Source organism: Agelaius tricolor, unplaced genomic scaffold (genome assembly GCF_023055355.1).
Source record: "Agelaius tricolor isolate 1412-34295 unplaced genomic scaffold, bAgeTri1.0.p SCAF_6, whole genome shotgun sequence".
Taxonomy (NCBI): Eukaryota; Metazoa; Chordata; class Aves; order Passeriformes; family Icteridae; genus Agelaius; species Agelaius tricolor.
This window is the reverse complement of record NW_027269266.1, coordinates 3,122,272-3,143,075: the sequence shown is the minus strand read 5'-3', so window position 1 is coordinate 3,143,075 and position 20,804 is coordinate 3,122,272. Positions and strand designations below refer to the sequence as shown.

The following is a 20,804-nucleotide window of genomic DNA, read 5'->3' as shown; positions in this document are numbered from 1 at the left end:
AGGGAATGCCCAGATAGGTGAGGAAAAAAATTCACTCCAAACCCCTGAAAGGAATAAAGCTGCTTGGCTCCAGAGAAAAAAACTGCTTCTCAATTTACTGATAATCTGACACCACAGCTGGGATCCATCACACTCACCTTTCTCTTTAGGAGATACCTTGGCTAATACATGTTATAATCACATTTGCTTTTTTTCCCCCCACCAACATAACCTGGTTTTGGCACTTTGTTACTCTGAGTGGGCTTTATCTTACCTAATTTAAGACTTGTGGTTAAAGTGAACAGAAAAAGGCACTTCCAAGGAGAGAGATTATTCTGGTCTGGTTTTGATCCCTAAAATGAAATGAATTCTGCCCACACTGTGTGTAGTAGTGACCTCCATCATTCTAAAGACTGTTGAAAGTGATGAGCTTCAATACAGATTATCTACATAAGAAAAGATAAATTCCCACTATCTCAAACTAGCAACCTGTCCAGATTGCTCTGCCTGTGTAGCAGCTATTTCCAAAAACACCATCTCTTGGTGTTGCTCTGCAACAAAGATGCTGGCAATCTGCAAAAGGGCTGAAATCTGTTGATCATCTGCTCATATTTCCTGGGTGTTATTTGAACTGGATGCTAAACCCTTCTGGGAATTCCCTTCAGACTGAAGGAACAGCCTTCCTCAAGTGGCCCAAGAGAAGACCAGAGGTCAGATGCAGAGACCAACCAGCAAGAGAAAATACAGTTTCAAGATGGCAAGATTCATGGAATCATTTAAAAACCATAATTTTCTATCCACCAGACAATGTCAGGTATTCAAAAGTCAAAAGAAATCAAGTTTAAATCTGTCCCTTCAAGAAAAGAAAGTCTCTGTCAAACTCAAGATTTAGGTATTTGCCTCCTGACAGCTCTGAAGAGAAAATTTCACCAGAAGGCAGAAACCTTCTTTCTCAGTGAATTAACTCGTTGTCTTCCCACCCTGCCTGGAATGGTGGGTCTGGGTTTCTCACCACAGACTCCATGTGGTGTAAATAAATTACAGCAATCTCCAACAACATTTAGAAGGAAACGAGAGCGCGAATCACATACAAAAGTTATAAAGTACTCACCAGGTCGCCTGTCCCAGGCTTTTCCATAATAACTGGGGGGAGCAGTAACCCTGCAGGAGAAGTAGGGTCTGGGTGGAGTGCCCCGGTGCCTCCTCCTCCTCCTATCAGGGAAACCACACCATTGCAATCCACTGAGCTGTTCCTTTTGCCCGTCTGGGTGTAGTTGGGAGTAGTAGGGTGAGAACTATGGCTCACTTGACTTTGCACGCTTGGACGCCTCCCAGATCTTGGAATTAAGAGAGAGCCCCGGTGGCTTTCATTTTCCCCAGCGATGCTGATCTCATCATCGGCAAAATCTGTCTCGGAGCAAGTGTCTCTGCCACGGAGTCGGAAACTGAAAACGCTTCCGTGGCTCGTTCTGCGCTTCACCAAGTTTGCACTGGGACCATAACTAATGCCAAGGAGAGTCTGGAAACCCCCAGAAAGGAAAAAGGGGAAAGAGAAACAACATTTTGCAACATGTTTTTCAGGAGCGAGGAAGTTCTGGGGGAGAGCAGTGAGTTCCATTTTAAACCAAGCGCTTCGGAGAAAGAGAGACTTAATTACAGGTTTTCAGGCTCCTCAAAGTTAAGAGGTTGGACAGTCATTCCTAGCCTTTAGGTACTTGTCTAACACTTGGCAATTAAAGATGTACTGAAATAGGAAGGGTCAAGGTGGCATTCAGCTCACAGTGTGATACTTCCTTTGCTTCTACTCCCCCCCATGGGACAAGTGCCAGAGGACCTGGGAAGGCAGCACAAGGAGTGGAAGACAGGAGCAGGGAAGGGGGATCCAGCTCCAATCTACTGCATTATCACACATCTTCATAACAGCTAGGGAAGGAACAGTGCAGTGGGAGAAGAATAGATAAAGAAATAGGGCAGGAAATGAACTGCAGGGAAAATGAGAAGAAGAGGGAAGAAGAAGAAGCAGAATACGACGGAAGAAGGTGATAAAAGAAAAAGAAAAAAAAAACAACCAAAAAACAAACCAAGAGCAAGAAGAGGGATATGGTTTATTAGTTTGTAAAATGATTATCTCAATGCACATGGCTGCTTAAGGGCTAGGTAACCTCAGTACACAGCAATCTCCCTCACTTAAATATCAGCCTTGATGATCCACTCTGACGTCAGTTAGTGAGACTGCAACTCTGCCAGAGCATCAGCAAGATGTAGCCAAGGACTAAACACACCTAAAATCCGGCAGAGCAAAAAGGATCTTCAGAAAATGTGTGAGGAATTCAAGGCTATCCCTTTCTCTTCTCTCTAAAGAGGAAATTACTGGAGTAAGAGCATTTAGGCAGAGCATATTTTTGAATTTATGCCTGCACAGAATTTCCAGCTTCTTCAGAACTTTCCCATGAGCCAAGTATCTATGAAGAGAGGTCAGATTGCCACAGCACCCACAAACCAGACAAATCAAATGAAGCCTGATTTCATTCTGTGCTGTAGCTTACACCACTGAGTTATGTAATGATGCTATTCAGTGACACTGGTACATGGAGGAGTACAAAACCCAGGCTCTTTCTAACTAAAAACAACCCTTTTGGATTGCTACCAAATTTCAGCTGGTCAGAAATCCATGCCTGGGTTTCCATGGCACAGTCATTGAGACTGATTTCTGATGGCAACACACTTCCAGCTGCTAAGATAGCATCTGAATGATGACTCAGCCTTATTCCCTCCAACCATGCCAGACACAGCCTTGCAGAGAAGATTTACTATAAGCTTTGAAATGTGTCTCCCATGCTTCTCATGCATATATGACATCCAGGGGCGAAAAGTGAAAACAAGGAACATTAATCTGAGAAATAAACTGAAAATGCACAGCTCCAATCTACGGTGCTTCTGGCACGTGGTGTCCTGGAACCCATCCAGAATGAAGCTAAAGAGCAATTCTGGGTTTAGAAAAGGTGCAATTTGTTACACAACCCTCTTGACCAATGAGACAGCAACACAAACAATTGGATTAAAAAATGCATGTCATCTACAGAAATCCAGCTCTGGGTAAATTTTGTGAGCTGGGGAGTCATTAATTGGTCACATTTACTTACACCACTTACACGTTTTTTATGAGCTTTTTATGGCTGCCAAGTATCCCTAAATTCACTGACAACAAAATAGAGAAGGACTTAGCCCATTACATGGCTACTCAAAACAACAAAACAAACTGATTTAAACTTTGCCCTCAGTTAAACAAAGACAAATTATCTGGAGCTATTTATGATCCCTTGATACATACAGCATGGGCAGATTCATATTCATGCATGTCAGGAACATTTACATAAAACCTTATTTAATAACACTGTCACTCTGTTTTCCTTCCCTGCAATAGAAAGTAGAAACAAGTGCCACAAAGTTTTGACTTGGAGGCAACTAGCAAAAGAATATAAAAATGTTAATAATGTCTTTGTATAATATTTAAAAAGCCCTCAGAGACAAGTTTCCTCCTTTTCTCCTCCTCTCTTTTATTTTTAAGCCTTGTAGGTTTCCACTAAGATATTTTTTTATCTCTAGTAGGGATAGGATAGATATAATCAGATGAATGAAAGAAAATAAACCAGATTGAGGGTAATCTTGAGGCAAAAAAAAGGAAACAAATTGAAAAAAACAGGTTTCTAAAAATGTTTAATGGGCATTTTAAATTCATTTAAAAAATAAAGCGGTAATATGTTTCCTTCCACTGTTCTAGCACAGACTGTATGCTGTATCTGCTATGTTAATATCATTTAAGATATTAAATACCTGTTTCTTCTAAAAGTTTCAGTTTAAATTGCCTTGCTCAGAGCCTGGCCTGTCCAGGAAAGTACAGTGTGGAACAAGTGATGTTTCAGACCATGGCTTACCATCCTCCTTTGACCATCATCATAGTCACACTTGGGATTCCTTTGGTCTTCCCCGTACTCATCTCCCCCCAAAGATTTCTTTTTCTTCCTCTTATTTCTTCTTTCTTTTGCACTTTTAGGTGACATTTCCAATGAGCTGAGTGACATTGAATCAATTCCTTTAGCTGCTAGTGCCTAAATCAGAAGATTGTAGAAGGTATAAATATTGTTATTTCAGGGTATCAGTGAAAACCACTACAGCTCAGAAATTACTTTTCATTTTAAATTTTAAGGTTGTATAGGAGAGACATTAAAAATTTCTGGGGATAAGTAATCATAAAACTTAGGAATGGCTGCATAAAAGGGTGGTTTTTATGTGGATCTCCCACACAAGACTGTTTGACATGTCATGAAGGAACAGCCTGTGTGCACACACCTGCACACATCTCTGGACTAACGCTTCTGGTGCCAGGCAAAGAAAAAATCTCCAACTGGGGAACCTCAGATTAAAGTCCCCCTGGACCTCAGCCCCTTGAAAGGCTGGACAGGAGGGCAGCCCAGCTGGCTGCTGGGATTTTCCCTCCCTCCACAGAGGGATGCCAGGAGCAGCAGGCAGCTCAGCTGGCACATTTCTGTAAACACTTATCCCAATCACAGCGCAGGCAGCTGCGACCAGAGATGCAAAGGAAGAGCTATGGGCTTAACTGGAGATAAGGTGGCCTTTGCTGTGCCACCTGCTTCCATGCTGTGCTGGCTATCTGCTGGGATCTCTGCAGGAGCAGGCTGATAACACACCAGCTGCTGGGAGCCCTGCAGAAGCCCAATTCCAAAGCCTGGGCACCAAAATCACAGCCCTGGGAGAAAATGAGCAGCCAGGAGGAAGGATTGATAGGAGCTGGGGCCCTGTCCCCAGCACAGGCAGGAGGAGTGAGGGGACTCTGGGCACAAGGATCAGGTTTGGAGGTGCTGGAGAGCCAGTGGTGGCCACATCAGTGGCCTGGAGACCAGCCCAACGCAGAGCCCCCAGCTGAAACATCTGAAGAGAGCGTATTGTTAAAAAAAGCCTCTCCCGGTTCCCCAGAACAGGAGAAACAGATGAATCCTCAGTGCTATTGTCTGTAAGCCACTAGAATCAAACAGGCAATCATCTCTCCACTGCAAAATACTCCCTTCCTCCCACAGGCATCAGTCCAAGGAAAGTGAAGGCACTTAACAGCCGTGTAAAGAATCAATCATGTATTTCAAGGAGTAGCGGTAGCTCTATCAAGCTGAGAGCACAACAAAACTTAATTCCTGTGGGAAATATCTTTCATAAGCAAGCTGCTTAGAGCAGAGAGAAGGAGGGCTCAGACACTGGTCTAGGTTGTTTTGGTTGGTTTGTTGCTTGGTTTTTTTGAGTCAATTGATTTAATTGCTATGCTGAAGTGCTTTCTCTTCATAAAGATTTGGCAAGTCTTTTGGTGTTAAGCTCAGATTTAGGAATGTATTAGACCAATTGTATAAATTGACTGATAGTCCCCAAGCAGGTCTATCAATTATATTTCTGCTCTCTTTATACTGAACATTATAAAAGCTGGCCTGAACAGTTTTGGTTTTCCTTTTTGATTGCTGTCATATTTTGTTGATCTAGAAAATATTGCAGGTTGTGCTACTAAGCATGCTGCACTCATACTGCAAAATAAGCTAATTTTTAGTTTCTTATCATTTTTTTACCTATTGCTTGAATTGTTTCTGTGCTCAATACCTCTCTCAGATATTGAAAAAGGATTTATAGTGAATTATTCCTCATGGCATGGAGGACCATAGAATCACAGTACAGCTTGTGTTGGAAGGGAGCTTAGAGTCCATCCAACCCCCCTGCCATGAGCAGGGACTCCTTACCAGTTTCCTCAGTCCAGCCTGGGCTTGAGGATGTCCCCATGTCCTGCCTATCTACCTGTTCTGTTTGGGTTCCTGTGGCTGGACCATGTCCTGTTCCTCAGGCACTGCAGGGCATAACCCACTGCAACAACTCCAGGGGCAGGAAAGGTGTGTGGGACCAGGCATACCTGGCAAGGACATGTGATGGCTGAAGGATGGGAGGAAAGCTTAGTTCACATGAGCCCTGATATGAGGATTATGCAAAAGAGAGCTCTTGAGGCAAGACCTTAGTGGTACAGTGAGAAAGTCAAAACTAAAATCTTGATCGAGGTTTGGAGAACCAGATTAAAATCGAGTAGCTCTAACTGGAGTGAGATATCTCAGCAGGACATCTGAAAGCTCCATGGTGCAGCCACCCAACTCCCTTTCCTGAGCCTCTTCTTCCAAATGTCTACTTTGAGATGCCAGGAGTTGATTTGCAGAATTACTGGACTTCATTAGTGAACATCATGGACCCAAATCACTCCACTCCTGAACTTCCTTCCCATTAAACTAGGATAATACTCCAGGAATATTGCAAATACAAAGGAGCATTTTTGAAGCACATGGAGTCTGAGCAGTGGCAAGAGGCCCTGAAAAACCTTGGAGGACATTAGTCCCTTCCTCTTCCAAGCAGGCTTTGACTGCCTGAGCTGGGAAGTTCTGCTCAAGCTGCCCTAAGGCAACAAAACAAATGATGAGAAAGCAAAGAGCTGCTCTCGAGTCATGTACTGTCCACCCTTTGCACTGAACAGGGCACAGGGAAGATGAGAAATGGCTGGCTGAAGAAAAGACTCTATTATAAAGCACATAAACAAATGGGAAAAATTCAGTTTTTCAGGGGCAGCTTTGTTTTTTGACACATTATGCTTTCTGGGCTTAATGTTCCTTTTCTTTGTGTACACAGAGGCTTAATTGAAATCAAAGCTTTCAAAATGAAATTCTTAAATATCTTTAATTATAGTTGGGGCTACCAAAGTTGACTGTTATTAGGAAGAGCTCAGCTGGAGTCAATACACATGAAAATTTGTACAAAATAGGTACGAGCTGGAGCTCAGCTTGTTCCCTTAGGTTATGGCAGAGTTACTCTGTTCAAAGTGGCTGTATATGGACTAAATTGCATTTACCTATTACTTAAACTATCAAAGAGGATCTTTAAAAGGACTTAAATGATTCATAAGCCACTACTAGCACTTTGTCAAGAGTGAATTGCATTTTCTATTTTCTTTCCAAGGATTTAAATGGGCTTTGGATTAGGCCCTGAAGCCATATGTACCCAAAAGAAAATTATGTATATTAGTTTATATTGTGTTTCAAGGATTTATTTCTCTGAACTACAGTGCTACGTGTTATTTCAGACTAATTTTCTTATTGTCTTCTTGTTCACAGCGCCTAAAATGTTCTTTTCTGCTGTTTAATAAAAGCTTTCTACCCCACACAAACCACATGCAAATTAAATACTGTTATTAAGGCTATAAGGCTACGTCTACCATTTGGCCTCCCTGGTTTGTTTAAATTTATGACATAACATTAAATCCATACCCTTGGCATAATTTGCAGCTCTTAACCTCAAGGTCTGCCTGTTTACTTTTCCAGGAATGAAGCTGTATGTGCTTCAAAGAGGTTAATCTACATCTTTACCTTTGTTATCAAAAAAATTGGATATTTACAGCAGGTGGAGCAAGACAGTGAAGAAAATAATGTGTGCTAAAGGGGTGGTGGAAGGAGGTTCAGCTGGGGCTCTTGCTGAGCTACCAAAACAGCTGGGTTGTGCTCAAATGCAGATGTCATTTTGCCATCATTAAAACATCTCACATGCCAAACTATAATAATTTTCTCTGCTGGCATATGTGGCATGGTTAAACCAGTACAGTTCTGGCTATGTAAACCCCAAATGGCCCCACTCCTAACAGGGAGAACTATATTTTTTCTTACACAAAATAAAAAAATTGCAATAACTTCGTCCAGTACAATAAACACTAAAATGCTTTCAAGCAAACTCTTACTTTGGTTATCACACAAATGTAAAATAAAGAGGACATGAATCCCAAGGTAACATTTGTTCAAGTCACCCAAGGCTAATCATGTCACATTGTTCACTGACCTCCTGCTCTTTCTTCAACATCTCCATGGCTTCCCGAAACTTCCTTTCCTTCTCCTCTGTTTCAGCAATAGTGGCTTGGTTCTGCTCCTCATATGCCATGGCCACAACAGCCAGAATCAGGTTGATCAGGTAAAACGAGCCCAGAAAGATGACCAGCATGAAAAAAAGCATGTAGATCTTCCCAGCAGATCTGAGAGTCTGTACGTGCAAAAGCAAAATTAACACTGCTTTATCGTGTTTTTAAAAAGAAAAAACAAATAAAGAAAAGAAGGGGTTTCTTTTAAAATTAGATTTATAATATAATTGAGTTCAGCCTTTGTTAAATAGTTCAAACAGAAAGGCTTTGATGAGAAATGACAACCACACACAAGGAAATAATCTCCTCACCAATAAATTTTTATACCTTAATCAAAAATTGTGTGCTTTGCAGTGAATTAATTTCTAAAAGAATAATGCTTTCAATGCTTTCCTCCTGTATCAAATATCTTTGCTGGTTTTCTTTTAGAATAGATATTAGAGCCAGTTGCAGTGAAAAATTCCCCCACAGTCCAATCTGGTTTTGTCTAGTGTGTTGAAACCATCCAAGTGGGATTCGTGTTGGATCCTTTCAGATGTCTATAATCCAGGTCCTTTTTCAGGGAGAAAAATACATGTTAGGGTGCAACTCAACCAAATATCATTGAGACATCTGTGTCAGGATGAGAAGAACCAAACCTTGGGCTCTGTTGAATGTATCCCCTGGTTCTTCACCAGATTAATTGGCATAGCTTGAATTTAGGGGGACAGCTTATGTGTAACAGATATGTAACAGATATGTCCCATGCTCAGAGAGTTGATACTACTGACAAAACACTCTGTGTGATAGTATAAGGTCAAATAATAAAATGGATTGATGTTCATCCTTATTTGCCATGACAGTTTCTGTCTTCCAGAGTTGTACACGTAGCTCTTTGCCAAGCAAGTGAATGCAACTGTTTAAAGAATCTTCAGATTCATTGCTTTACATTTTCCTGAAGTGAAATTGCACAACTGGCTGTATGTGAAGCTGAAATCCCCCAAATCTTCAGCTATGTTTACCTCAGTACCTTCAGAGCTGTTCTGTCAAAGTTATCCCCCCGACCCTGATTTCCATATAATCACCTTCCAGTTTTGGTAGGTTTGAGATGCAGCAGCAAATTGTCAGTGGCTTCATGGACAGAGAATGTAATTCAGTACCAAACTGGCATGTGTAGTTCTTTGGGGTTTGCACACATTTCAGGAAGTGCATGCTGGAAGGAGCATTTACTCAGAGACCACCTTGCATGTGACTGTGAGTTGAGTGTCCATGGTGAAGAGCTTGCAGCAGAGACAACTGAAATGCATCATGGACTTTTGCCATTTTCTGAATTTGTGTTAATCACCATGCCTTGCAAAATCAGATATCACAAGAACACAGGTGCTTCTCTGGCCTTTTCTTGGGCTGGACTCAAAAGATTAACTTGTGTTACACCATCCACCAAAAAATCAGCAAGTGGTGATGTGACGATCTTCCTTAAGTGGTGAACTTCATTTAGACTCAGGTGAATTAGAGTCTTTCTCTCAGTACCACTTCTTCTCAATTTCCCCAAACACCCAGCCTAATGTCTTCAGGCATCATCCCTCTTAAGAAAATTAATTAATTATTAGAACTGATTGTCCTTCTCCAGAACATCTGACTATCCTTCTCTAGAACATAGACAAAGCACAGTTTACCTAACAACCAGCAATTCTTTCTTGTCTTTAACTGTTTTATATGCCACTGTAACAAAATGATGTCTTTATTTTTATTTTTAACAGTAATAAAATGACCTCATACCTGTTGGTAAAGACGTTCCCAGTAATCTTGAGTCATAAGACGGAACAAGGAGAGAAAGGCCCAGCCAAAAGTATCAAAGCTTGTGTAACCATGGTCAGGATTTTCCCCAGCCTTCAGACATATATATCCCTCAGGGCACGTGCTGCAAAACATCAAATACAATCTGTGAGATGCATCTTAGATGGCTCTAACATGGAGAAACTGATTTCCAGGGAAACACATCCAATGCCCTTGGTTAAGAGCACAGGTCATCCATGGTAAGCTCCTTTACTAAACAGGTGATGCTACTTCACAATATCCAAGGTCTTGGCAACCTTATTTTTCCTTTGAAAGCATAAACAGGAAAATAAAAACCATAGCACGAGCTGCAATGGCAAATAATCACCTGGCATTCAAAAATTTCGAATAGACTGGAATTAGGTGCCTATATATGATTTCTCCCGGCACTTATTCCTAATTAAGAATCAAAAACCTGGTGTCTCCAGTTACAGTAGCAGGTGATACTGTGATGGTGAGCCTGCTCTTTTGGTTACACAGTCTGACACTGGCTGGGCACCCCCAGCCTGTGCTATGGGAGCACCTTCCTGATTGCTCCCTCTGCCTGACCTCAGTCACCCCCAAAAGGATTAAATGTTTAATCTAAGAAACCCAGCCCTTTGTTCCACTCACCGCCACAGTCTGGGGTCATGACATTTTTGCTATTTCTGCCAGGAACTGCTTTCCTTGTGTGTCTTGTGGATTACTGTATTAAATAGCATGCAGATAGCATGAATTTCGCTGGCTCTCATTAACCTTTGAGGCTCCTTACAAGTAATTTTCTAGCCCCATATGCCAGAAGAGATAAAAAGTGCTCTCAGTGGTACTGTGTAAGCACTGAACTGCATCATCAAGTGAAACACAAGGTGGAAAAGATCCTGGGTTGTTCCAGCCTCTCTCTCAGAACAGATAAGCCAAAAACCCCCACAGCTCTTGCACATCAGAAGCCACTCTCCAAAAAATAAGGTATGACCCATTAGAAACTGAAGACATAGAAATATGCAAAGGCTTTCTTCTGCATGTGTCATAGGAAGAAAATATGAGATCAAGTGCCCTGGAGCTTATGGTATTTGGGAATTTTTTAGGTGAGAACCATCTAATATCTGGAGAAGCAGATCCCAGCAGAATGTGCAGTTACACCAGCTCTCCCTGTTCTCCTAATCCTTCAGATACAGATAAACCTGGCACAATTCCCTGCAAATTCCAGCTGCCATAACTGGGGATGGTTGGAACATGAGGGATTTTGGACATGTGGCCAGTCATGTAGATTGTATAGCTTTAAGCTTCATTTTTCTCCCAGAAAAATATGTTAGAGTTTCTCAATCACTGCTACTTTCTTACAAAAGCAGAATATTGCCAGAAATTGAAATGCAAAGCAGAAATACAAATAAAGCAAACTAATTTTTAGGATTCCAGAAAAAAAAAATTGATCCCGGAGAAAGCAGAGTCTGTGTCAGTGTGAAAACCAGTGTTCTTTTTCTTTAAAAACTATAATTTTTATACAGATATAAAATAAATTTTACAGCACAGGATAACAACCTCTATTGCATGTCAAAATGAGAATATGTTTTTATACAAATCTATGTTGTCTGCCACCACCATTAGACATTCAACAGCACTTTTAGAATCTTAATTTAATATCAGCAGTGAATCACAAATTTTAAAGTAAGTCTGCTTTGAACGCTGATAAAAGGAGTGCTGAAGCATTGCAAAATGTGTGCAGATCCTTGTTTACAGTAGTTTTCAGAAAAAGCAATAAAAAATGAACAGCTGATGTTTAGTGAATTAAATGTTACACACAAGTGGGGGTATAATAAGTGATTCTGTCACCTTAGGTAGAGCCAAGTTAGCTTATACCAGTTGAGAATGCAGATAATAGCAATTATATCAACAAAGAAAGAAAAAGAGTCACTCCAAATCTTTTCCCTGCCAGTCTAGAAATGCCTCCTTCTAGATCTTTCCTACTTTAACTACCTATTTTTTCCTAATAAGAGCCACATTCCAATAAAAAAATCCAGTAACATTACTGAGTTAGGAGATACTAAAATGCAGAAATCTCACATTTCCCCCCCCTAAAATATGCAGATGCACAATGAATGTCGCTTGTACACCCATGTCCTTTTTTGAGGCAGAATTTCCACTAAACCTCCTCTCTCCCAAAGGCAGCATCTGCTGTCACTCTGCTGCAGAGATGTGAGATTTCTGCCTCTGATCTGCTGCAGCAAAGAGCCTTCACTGCCCGTGATGTGCCACTCAGCTGCTCAGGAGCTCTGAGAAATGGATTCTCCAGGCTCCTGAGAAGGAAATTCCCTTTGCTGGCTGCAAGACATCCTGTCTGCACAAGACATGAACATTTCTGTAAGGCTGATTATTTCTGCCATGGGAAAATTACTTTTCTCTCACACACTGGGTGTGGTTGGAAACTTTGTGATCGTGTCCAGAGGTGCAGAATCCTTTCCTTGATCTCTCCCTAAAGAGAAATCCTGAGTGACTCCATTGGTCTGGTCTCATTGTTCTTATTTTAACATTATTACTAATGGCTAAAACAACCCAATGCAGCTGAGAGAAACTTTGCTGGTGGTTACTTTAATGGTGGACTTCAGCCTAGGCAGGGCAGTCATTTGGAAATCGGGCTTCTTCTAGAATAAGTTACCTAAAATCTTAGGCAAAATGGAAATTTTGCCATTAATATAAATTATTGAGAAGGGTGAGCTTTTCCTCTGAATCTCAATTAGTAGGGAAAATTTCCTCTTAATTTCTTCACCCTTTTGAACAACAGCCTGGGAGAAAGGGGACATTGGGATGAATTTTCATAGGAATTTCTGAGCATGTATTAGAGGATAAAAAGTCACTCAGGTCTCTGCCAATGCTGCTTTCTAGGGAAATTTTTGATGAAGAAGAATTTTTGAGCAAGTGCTCGAAGCACTTTGCTTGGGAATCTGTAGGACATGGAAATGTAACCCCTCTGACTGTGAAAGTGAGCAGTAGCACCTCAGAGGAATATTTTATGTTTATAATACAATTAGCATTACACACACATAATACAATTTTTAAATTTTTAGTTCTGTCCTCATGGGTCATTTCCCACTGTCTCACTCCACAGGGAATGGTTTAACCCCAGCTGGAGCTGAACCCAAGAGAGCTGCTCACTCACCCCAGCCCCAGTGGGATGGGGGACAAAACTGGGTGAGTAACAATGAGAAACCTCATGTGCTGAGATAAAGACAGCTTAATAGGGTAGAAAAGGAAGAAAATAATAACAACATTAATAATTACAACAATAAAAGAATTGAACTACACAAGTGATGCTCAGTGCAGCTGCTCACCCCTTGCTGACCACTGCCCAGCCATTTCCCAAGCAGTGTCCCCAGCCAGCTTTCCCCCACTGTTTGTATACTGAGTGTAGGGTCTGGAATATCCCCTTGGCCAGTTGGGCTCAGCTGTCCTGTGTCCCCCCCAGCTCCTTGTGCCCCCCAGCCTCGTCACTGGCCGAGCATGAGGAGCTGTGAAGTCTTTCACTTAGTGGAAGCACTTCTTAGCAGCAACTGAAAGCATCGATGTGTTACCAACATCATTCTGATCCTAAATCCAAAACACAGCACTGTAGCAGCCATGAGGAAGAAAATTAACTCCATCCCAGCTGAAACCTGGAAAACACACTTCTCTAATATTTTTTTTTCAGCTTTAAGAGCATTCAAACAAGGTGCTGCAGCATGAAAAGCATGAACCCCAGCCCAAAAATGCTGTTAATGTTAGCTTACAGCCTTATTATGGCCTAACTAGACCCTTGAGACAGAATTTCATACTTGTCAACTCCTTATTCCTACTCACCCTCTTTTGTGACCAACAGAGAGATAACCCACAGGGTATGGGAATGTGTTAAAAACACTGAGAGGAAAACAAAATGCTGCTTCCCAGAAAAACACTACAGAAATTTAGGTGTAAGGCTCTCACATGAGAATATTATTCTGCAATTGACACCATTTCCTTTGAGGATTTTTTTAAGGAACCTCAAGATTTTACTGAACCTTCCTCCATGTATGACATTAAGCTTACCCCCTCTGAATTTTTTAGCAAACTCTTCAGCTTCTTTTACCTCAGGGAAGCATTTGAGAGGTTTGTACTCTCCTCTGATGCACAGGGATGGGCAACAAAAACAAGCTACATAAATATACCATCCTCCACAGGAGTGTCACAGGATGCTGTTCAATTGATCACAATAAAATTAGTGTCATTGATTCAGAAAAGTTAAAAGCAGCAGCCTACCTACCTATCCATCAGGCTGTAATCACCACTGCAAGCTGGCATTGGTACAGGAAATTAAAGGACATAAGAAACAGCTTTGGTTTAAATAACACAGGCTGGGAATGCCAGAGAGCTGTAGCTGAGGGGCATAATTACAAAATGCTCTGTCTCAAGAGTTTAATCTAGGCAAGCCAAGCAACCTGCTGATCCAGGCTACAGTGGCCAATAGGGTTGGGCAATAAAGGAAGATTTGTAAAACATCCGTGCACTGGATTGTAACATCCAGATCCTGAAAACACAGGGAGGGTTTTCCATGTGCTACCAGGAGCCAACATCAGTGACATCTGTGAGGTGGGGGCTGCATTTTCCTTGGGTTCAGGTTGCAAAGGGACACTCTGGCTTGCTCACTACAGAAGCAGTGAAGCACATACCACAGATACAGCAAAAATTAAAAAAACAAACACCTATTTTGGTAAAAGTCCCTTAGTGTCCCTGCTTAGGTCACACCTTAAGCCTAAGAATGCAGAAATCAAGCTGAAAAGTTTATAGCTGATGTCTTTGACACGTGGCTAAATCCTGGGGAATGGGAATCACCCTGGTGGCTGAAAATGGAACCCCCAAGGTGGGGTTTGAAAGCCTGGCAGCCTTTGAAGGACAGACAATGCCCATGGCCTCCATGGCTGGTTGATGTGCACAGTAGAGTCTTCCTCAACCTGCCTCATCCTGCTAAAGTCCACAGACCACAAAAAGAGAGGCTTAGATTTCCTTTAGACCACTGACTTGAGTATTTTTCCCTGCACTTACCATATTTTCTCCTTTCCCTGGACTCTGAGGGAGGACACAGTGGTCAAAATAGAAGATCATACTGTGGCTTAGAGATCCTTAGACTAACATTTACTCTTACCCAAAAAAATCAAACTACCCATTCTAAAACAGGAAAATATTTTAAAAAATGAATGTTGTAAGGGTAACTGGGCATGTAGGAGAAAGGGGCCAAAAGCCAGCAGCACTTCAGCCAAAGCCATTGATGTCAGTGGGTGCTTGATGTGCTTGAAAGTCACAGGTTTTTCTCCTTCCTCTGCTCTTTCTTGTTTTGTAATATTAAAGACTAATCATGGTTAGAGTGTCTGACTTACAATTCCCCACTAATTAGCATCTAAAAGCCAAAATCTGACTTGCAGTGCCATGCTTTGTCTTGGATAAGTCTGACCAGGAGCTCCCCGCAGCTCTCACTCCAAGCATCCAAATGGACAGAGAGAATTTGAATGACATTTTTAAAAGCAAGAGAAGGGGTACCAATTGTCTGAAATGAAGGAAGTGCAAGCAAATTGAACCATATGCTGCAGGGAAATGGAGGGAAAAAAGCGATGATGACAAAGAAGAGAAGAAATGCTCAGAGTAAAGAGCGACATCAACCAAGAGTTGGGGCTGGAGCAGAAGAGAGAAGAAGGTGCCCATGATCAGGCCTGCTCAGAGGCTCAGAGCACCCACTGACCTGTGCATGCTGCTGACTGGAATCCAGGGAAGGTTTCAGCCTCCCCCCCTGGCTGCTGGCTCAGGCAGATGGAGAAGCCCTGGGTTCAGCCTGAGCGCTTTGCGCAGAGGGGCACAACTCCCTCTCCTGCAGCCTACCTTCCTCAGGCACCACACTGCTGCCAGGCGAGCAGGATCCTGTTTCTTCTGACTCAATCCAGTGGCCAGACAGTGGAGCTTCTGTCTAACCCACCAAACAAAATGTAGGGCAATAATTTATCATCATAAACATAATAGTGGATTAGTGCCTAATGAAGGCTGTAGCCTCTAGTAAGTCTGCTCCTCTCATGTGGCTGATGAGCTTATTACAGCTTTGACTAAGAGGTAATATTACCCCTCCTTAAGAACTGAGTGGATTTGGATTTAATCCCTACTGCTGCTGTTTGACCAGAGACATGATCTTCCAAACACACTGCTGATCCCTAGGAATGGGGACTGTTATTATTGTTCCTGAACCTGTATCTCTTCTCAAGTCATGCCCATGGCCCCTGTAGCACCTTTGAGGTGTCACACTTGCTTTCTGCTTGTTGAGGTTTTCTCACCATGAGCAGACCATCCTCACTTTCCTGTCACTGTAACCAGCTCAGAGTAAATGGAAAAGCTTATGTGATTTACATCAGGATCTAGGTAAATACATTTAAGGTGTGCTGCAGAGCCTGAAGGTTTGAAACAAATTCACTAGTATTGCTTGATAATCTGGGATGTAATTACCTTTTTAGTTCTAGTAGTTTAAGCAACACAGTTATTGCCAAAACACCCTTGCTTTGGTGACATTTGAAGAGGACACATTTGGAAATTGTGTTCCCTTCTTCACTCAAGCAGCCTTTACAGGCTCTCCCACCTGTGAGACCAGCTGTACCACATCAGGCTGCATTTGGTTAGGGTAATGCACACACCAATCCCATTAGGCACATGCCAAAGCTCCTATGGGTCCATTTCCTGGAATGGACCCATTCCTGCAGCAAGTTAAACACTGAGACACCATGACCTGCCTGACAAAACTGGGTTGTCCTGACATGACTTCCAACCAGGATTTTCTCCTGAACTGAAGATTTTCTCTCTTGTTTCTATTGTACTCTGTTCCTTGTAAGCACAAAACAAATTCTCGCAGTACATCAAGGGGGAAAACGCAGCTGGATAAACAAAATGAAAAGCAACAAAAAAGTTCTCTCTGATTAAGTGAAGCAAATTCAAATTTCATGTCTTGCTGTTGCTCCTCAGGAGTGTCTATGTGCAACACCTCTGCCCCACTCATCCATGGACTGCACCTCTGAAATGCCAAACCTCCAAGCCAAGAGAGTTCTTCTCACCCTATTTGTCCAGCATCCAGCACAATATGGCCTGAATCTAGGACTTTCTTGTAGAAAACAATTAATAACAACAACAACAGCAATAATAATATTAACACAGATATGAGTTAAGTCAACTTAGAGCTGCAATGGTCCTAATTGCCAGCAGCAGAATAACAGACTCAACTGTGTGCACCCTGCCCTGGTGCAGCTCCCCAGTTTCTGGTGCAGCTGGGGCTGTGTTGCTGGATGCTGTTTGACATGTTCTGGCTCTTTGACATTTTTCCAGGCTCTCCCTTGCCAAGTTCTGGGTGAGAGCTGCAGTAGCACTGGTGGAAGCAGCCGATAGCAGCTCTGCTCCTCAGCACGGAGCATGTTTCTTCTCTACCCTTCAGGAGTGTGATAAGCCTTTACAAGGGGCTTTAAATCACTGCCTGGAGGATGCATAAAGGTAAAGGAATGTTACTACAGCTCAGAGAGATCAAAGTGCTGCATCGCTGTACGTGTAACGAGCGCGCTGGCAGGAGGGTGGTGGAGAGAAACTGCCACAAAAACTCTGCTTTTGGTGCTCATGGAGACCATGAAAACAGGCATCTGCTGCAATTTTACATGGGGGTATTAATTCCCTTAGTAAAATGCCACAACACAGAAGAAAACAAATGTTTGTTTGGTTGTTTTTGTTTTTGTTTTTTCTGATAATGCCTTAGAAAGAGTTGGGACTGACAGGAAGACTTTGAGGAGCACTACAGCACACGGTCATTCCTTATATGCAATGAGCTCAGTGACAGAATTCACCAAATCACAGAGAATCTTGCCCCACAGTGTACATTATTTTAATGTATCCTGTTAAGAAAAATCAAGGTCATAGTAAGAATAAAGGTAGCTAAAGTTTCTATAGCAACAATTACTAGGATGCAGTTGCCAAAGGTGCTTTCTTGTTCCTGAAGTAGATTTACTGGCTGCTTTTTCCTTCCTGTTCACTAGTTTTTTTTGGTAATATCAGTACAGACATGATGCAAATGTGCTTTCATTGTCAGGATGATTTTGTAGACTATTGCTGCCCACGAGCTGAATACACAGGACATATCATGTGTAAGGGCAAAAAAAAATTAAGCAGTCTGATCCAAAGGGGGTACAACTAACTTAAAACATGCACACTTTTCTGAAAAGCTAGCTCCTTGTTGTAATTGCAAATGAAAAAGTGAAAAGAAAGAATTTAAGTTTCTCTTTCGTGTCTGTTTGTTTACTTGTACATTGACAACATCTTGTCTCTTTCTCCTAATGGACAAATTTCCTTGCTGTTTCTATTGCTCATCCAAACCTTCAGGCAGGAGGGGAAATAAAAACAGCAGCCAAAGCACAGCAGACAAACATCCCTGTGAAATTCCAGCAGGATGAAAGTGAAAATGCTTTAGAGCTGAAATGCATCTTCCTTTCTCACAGACAGATAATTCCACACTGCTCCAGCCCCCATGAAAGTCTTTACTCTGTGGAGAAGAAGGGGACTCTGCAGTGCTGTCACCTCACCAGAGTGAGTGGGTAAATGCCACCAAGAGCTGGAATTGCCTGGGAGGGTTGGTGTGGCCTGACAGGGATGTGTTCCACACACTGGAACCTGCTCTGGCGGTGGTGTGCTCCAGCAGGATGCCTCCTTGGATCTGGAGGGGGGACCAGGAGGGCAGACATATAGGATGTGTGTATATAAATATTAATTTTTATAGGAAGTATGGGGTGGTGCCTACTGTTGCCTGCTGCTCTGCAGCCCTGACAAAATCATGCTCCACTTGATGCCAGGACTTGATTTCACTAAGGAAAGAGCAGTTCTCACCTTCTGCTCCCACCTAAGGTCTCCCAATTATTTGAACATTGCACTGGATCTTTACTGCACCTTCCTTGAGGCTGAAACAAGGTGTTCAACATTGGATAAGATATGTACTGGGGATTAAATTGAAAAGCAAATGTATAGAATTTGTAATCCTTTTTAAAAATCAGACTATCTGAGCTTTCTCCATTTATGTTAAACAAATAAAATAGAAGATGCTGAAATTGCAAAGAGAAACAATTTGTGTATATCCCAGTGCAGCAACATCCAAAAGAACTACTAAATTTAACCTCCAAATGCATCTAAAACCATCAACAACTGCAAATACACTACATTTTTCTTTGGATTTTTTTTTGTTGTTGTTGTTAAGAGAGCCTTACTGTTAGCACTGCTCCCAGTCTGACCAATCTGTCACACAGAGCAAATAATTTTTCTATCAGTGTAGTTTTCTGAATGTGCTTGTTGTGAAACACCAAGCAGGTGTCATTTTGAGCCAAAGAATATCTTTGATCACAATCATTTGATTTTCTCTCTTCTCCAAAAGTTACTTCTTGTTTCTATTGTACTCTGTTCCTTGTAAGCACAAAACAACTTCTTGCAACACATCAAGGGGGAAAATGCAGTCGGATAAACAAAATGAAAAGCAGCAAAAAAGTTCTGTTTGGTTAAAGGAAGAAAAGTCATATTTCAGGTTTCAAGAAGGTTTCTCAGGCATCACATGGGGAAAAACCCCACAGACAGATTAGCCCTTGTGCACCTAAGAAATTTGCCATCTCCCTGACATTCCTACCATGTCTCTGTAGCATGCTTTTTAAAGTAGATTCTTGGGGTTGCTTGAGCATATCTAGAAATGCAAATAAATGGGTTTTTTCCTGCCTCCCTGCCAGGTCAAGTACTAGAGACAAGTTTGCTGCAGCTGAGTGACATACATCTATTCAAATCCCTTCTGAACTGGAATCAATATTACCTAGATCCATTACCTCCTGCTTTATTGGCAGCTTGGGTGCTTGTTCAGAAAACAGTCCCTCCTAGTAATGTAATAAAGCCCCCACCTTGGAGATAATTAGATTGCCTGTGATACAGAATCCACTGATGATCATTTCCCTGCTGATTTTGGCTTGCTACTCCAGCTCAGGTTGCAGTCTCCATCACTACATGCTCCTACATTAGACCACTTGAGTCTCATCACCTAACAATTGCCAGAGCAGATTTATTTGGATTTTTGTTTTTAACTCTTCCATAATAACAGCAACCAGACAAACCTCAGAGTGTCATTAACATGCTTTTAAAAATGCACTGAAATGGCTTCTTCAATTACCTCAAGATTTAATATCCTGGCCACAGCACAGCTATCCCTCACTCTAACAACAAATCCTTCCAGGAGAGAACACATAACACTGCCTTTCCCTGAATTTCCTTTGGGTCCTCAGTGTGTCCCAGAGGCTGATGAATTCAAACTGTGAGCAAAAGCACATTCCATAAATGCTGAGAACACTCAGACCTGGCCTTGCCAGCTCTCTTTCCCTACCACACCTTCCTGATGCCTTGGTGGGTTCCCAATCCAAGAGTCATGAATTTCATTACTAATAAATGAGGGAACCATAACCTCATGCATCTACTTCCTCTGAAGTCCCCTCCCTTGCTCCTGTGGTGCAGAAGGTCCCAAGCATGCAGATTTTGGTTTACTGCTGACCACTCTTGCTCTTGGCTTCAGTCATTGAAGGGTGAGAGAAAACAAATCCACTTAGGTACGTCAGCCTGTAAATGATGCTCTCCTTGTCCCAACAGGTGGGAATACATGACTTTGCACATCCCCTGGGGCCTGAATATCATCTTTCTAATTATCTTCATGCCTTTAAACAACAGCAGTGGATGACTGGCAGCAACTCTGTGCAGTGTGTAGCAGATGAGACAACACTTGGTAATTCTGAGCTAAAAAAACCCAGTGTAAGTAGGAATATTTATTACCCATTTTTAGGCATTTAAACCTTACCCAGTGGTATTAAATACTTAACTAAAACAGCAAAAGGCTGAAGAAGAAAGAAGCTAGGCATAAAGGGAAAGTTGGTTTCCCTTGATGTCACAAGCATTGAGAGTTTTGATGTATTTATCAAAACAAGTACAAGAACACTCAGTTTGAAGGTGTCAT

The 20,804-nt window shown here is 41.9% G+C and overlaps 1 protein-coding gene across 5 annotated transcripts in view; it reads right to left on the bottom strand.

The window, feature by feature from the left end:
* Positions 1 to 20,804, bottom strand: part of LOC139590792 (sodium channel protein type 5 subunit alpha-like) — a 218,195-nt gene that overhangs the window by 115,393 nt on the left and 81,998 nt on the right. For 4 of the 5 annotated variants that reach the window (XM_071428529.1, XM_071428526.1, XM_071428525.1 and 1 more), the window contains 4 exons: positions 9,731 to 9,872; positions 7,897 to 8,094; positions 3,915 to 4,088; positions 1,091 to 1,498 (listed from right to left, as the gene is read on the bottom strand). In XM_071428529.1, the coding sequence (XP_071284630.1) occupies positions 1,091 to 1,498; positions 3,915 to 4,088; positions 7,897 to 8,094; positions 9,731 to 9,872 (922 nt within the window). The remainder of the gene's footprint in view (positions 1 to 1,090; positions 1,499 to 3,914; positions 4,089 to 7,896; positions 8,095 to 9,730; positions 9,873 to 20,804) is intronic. The other variant, XM_071428528.1, reaches the window with a different exon arrangement.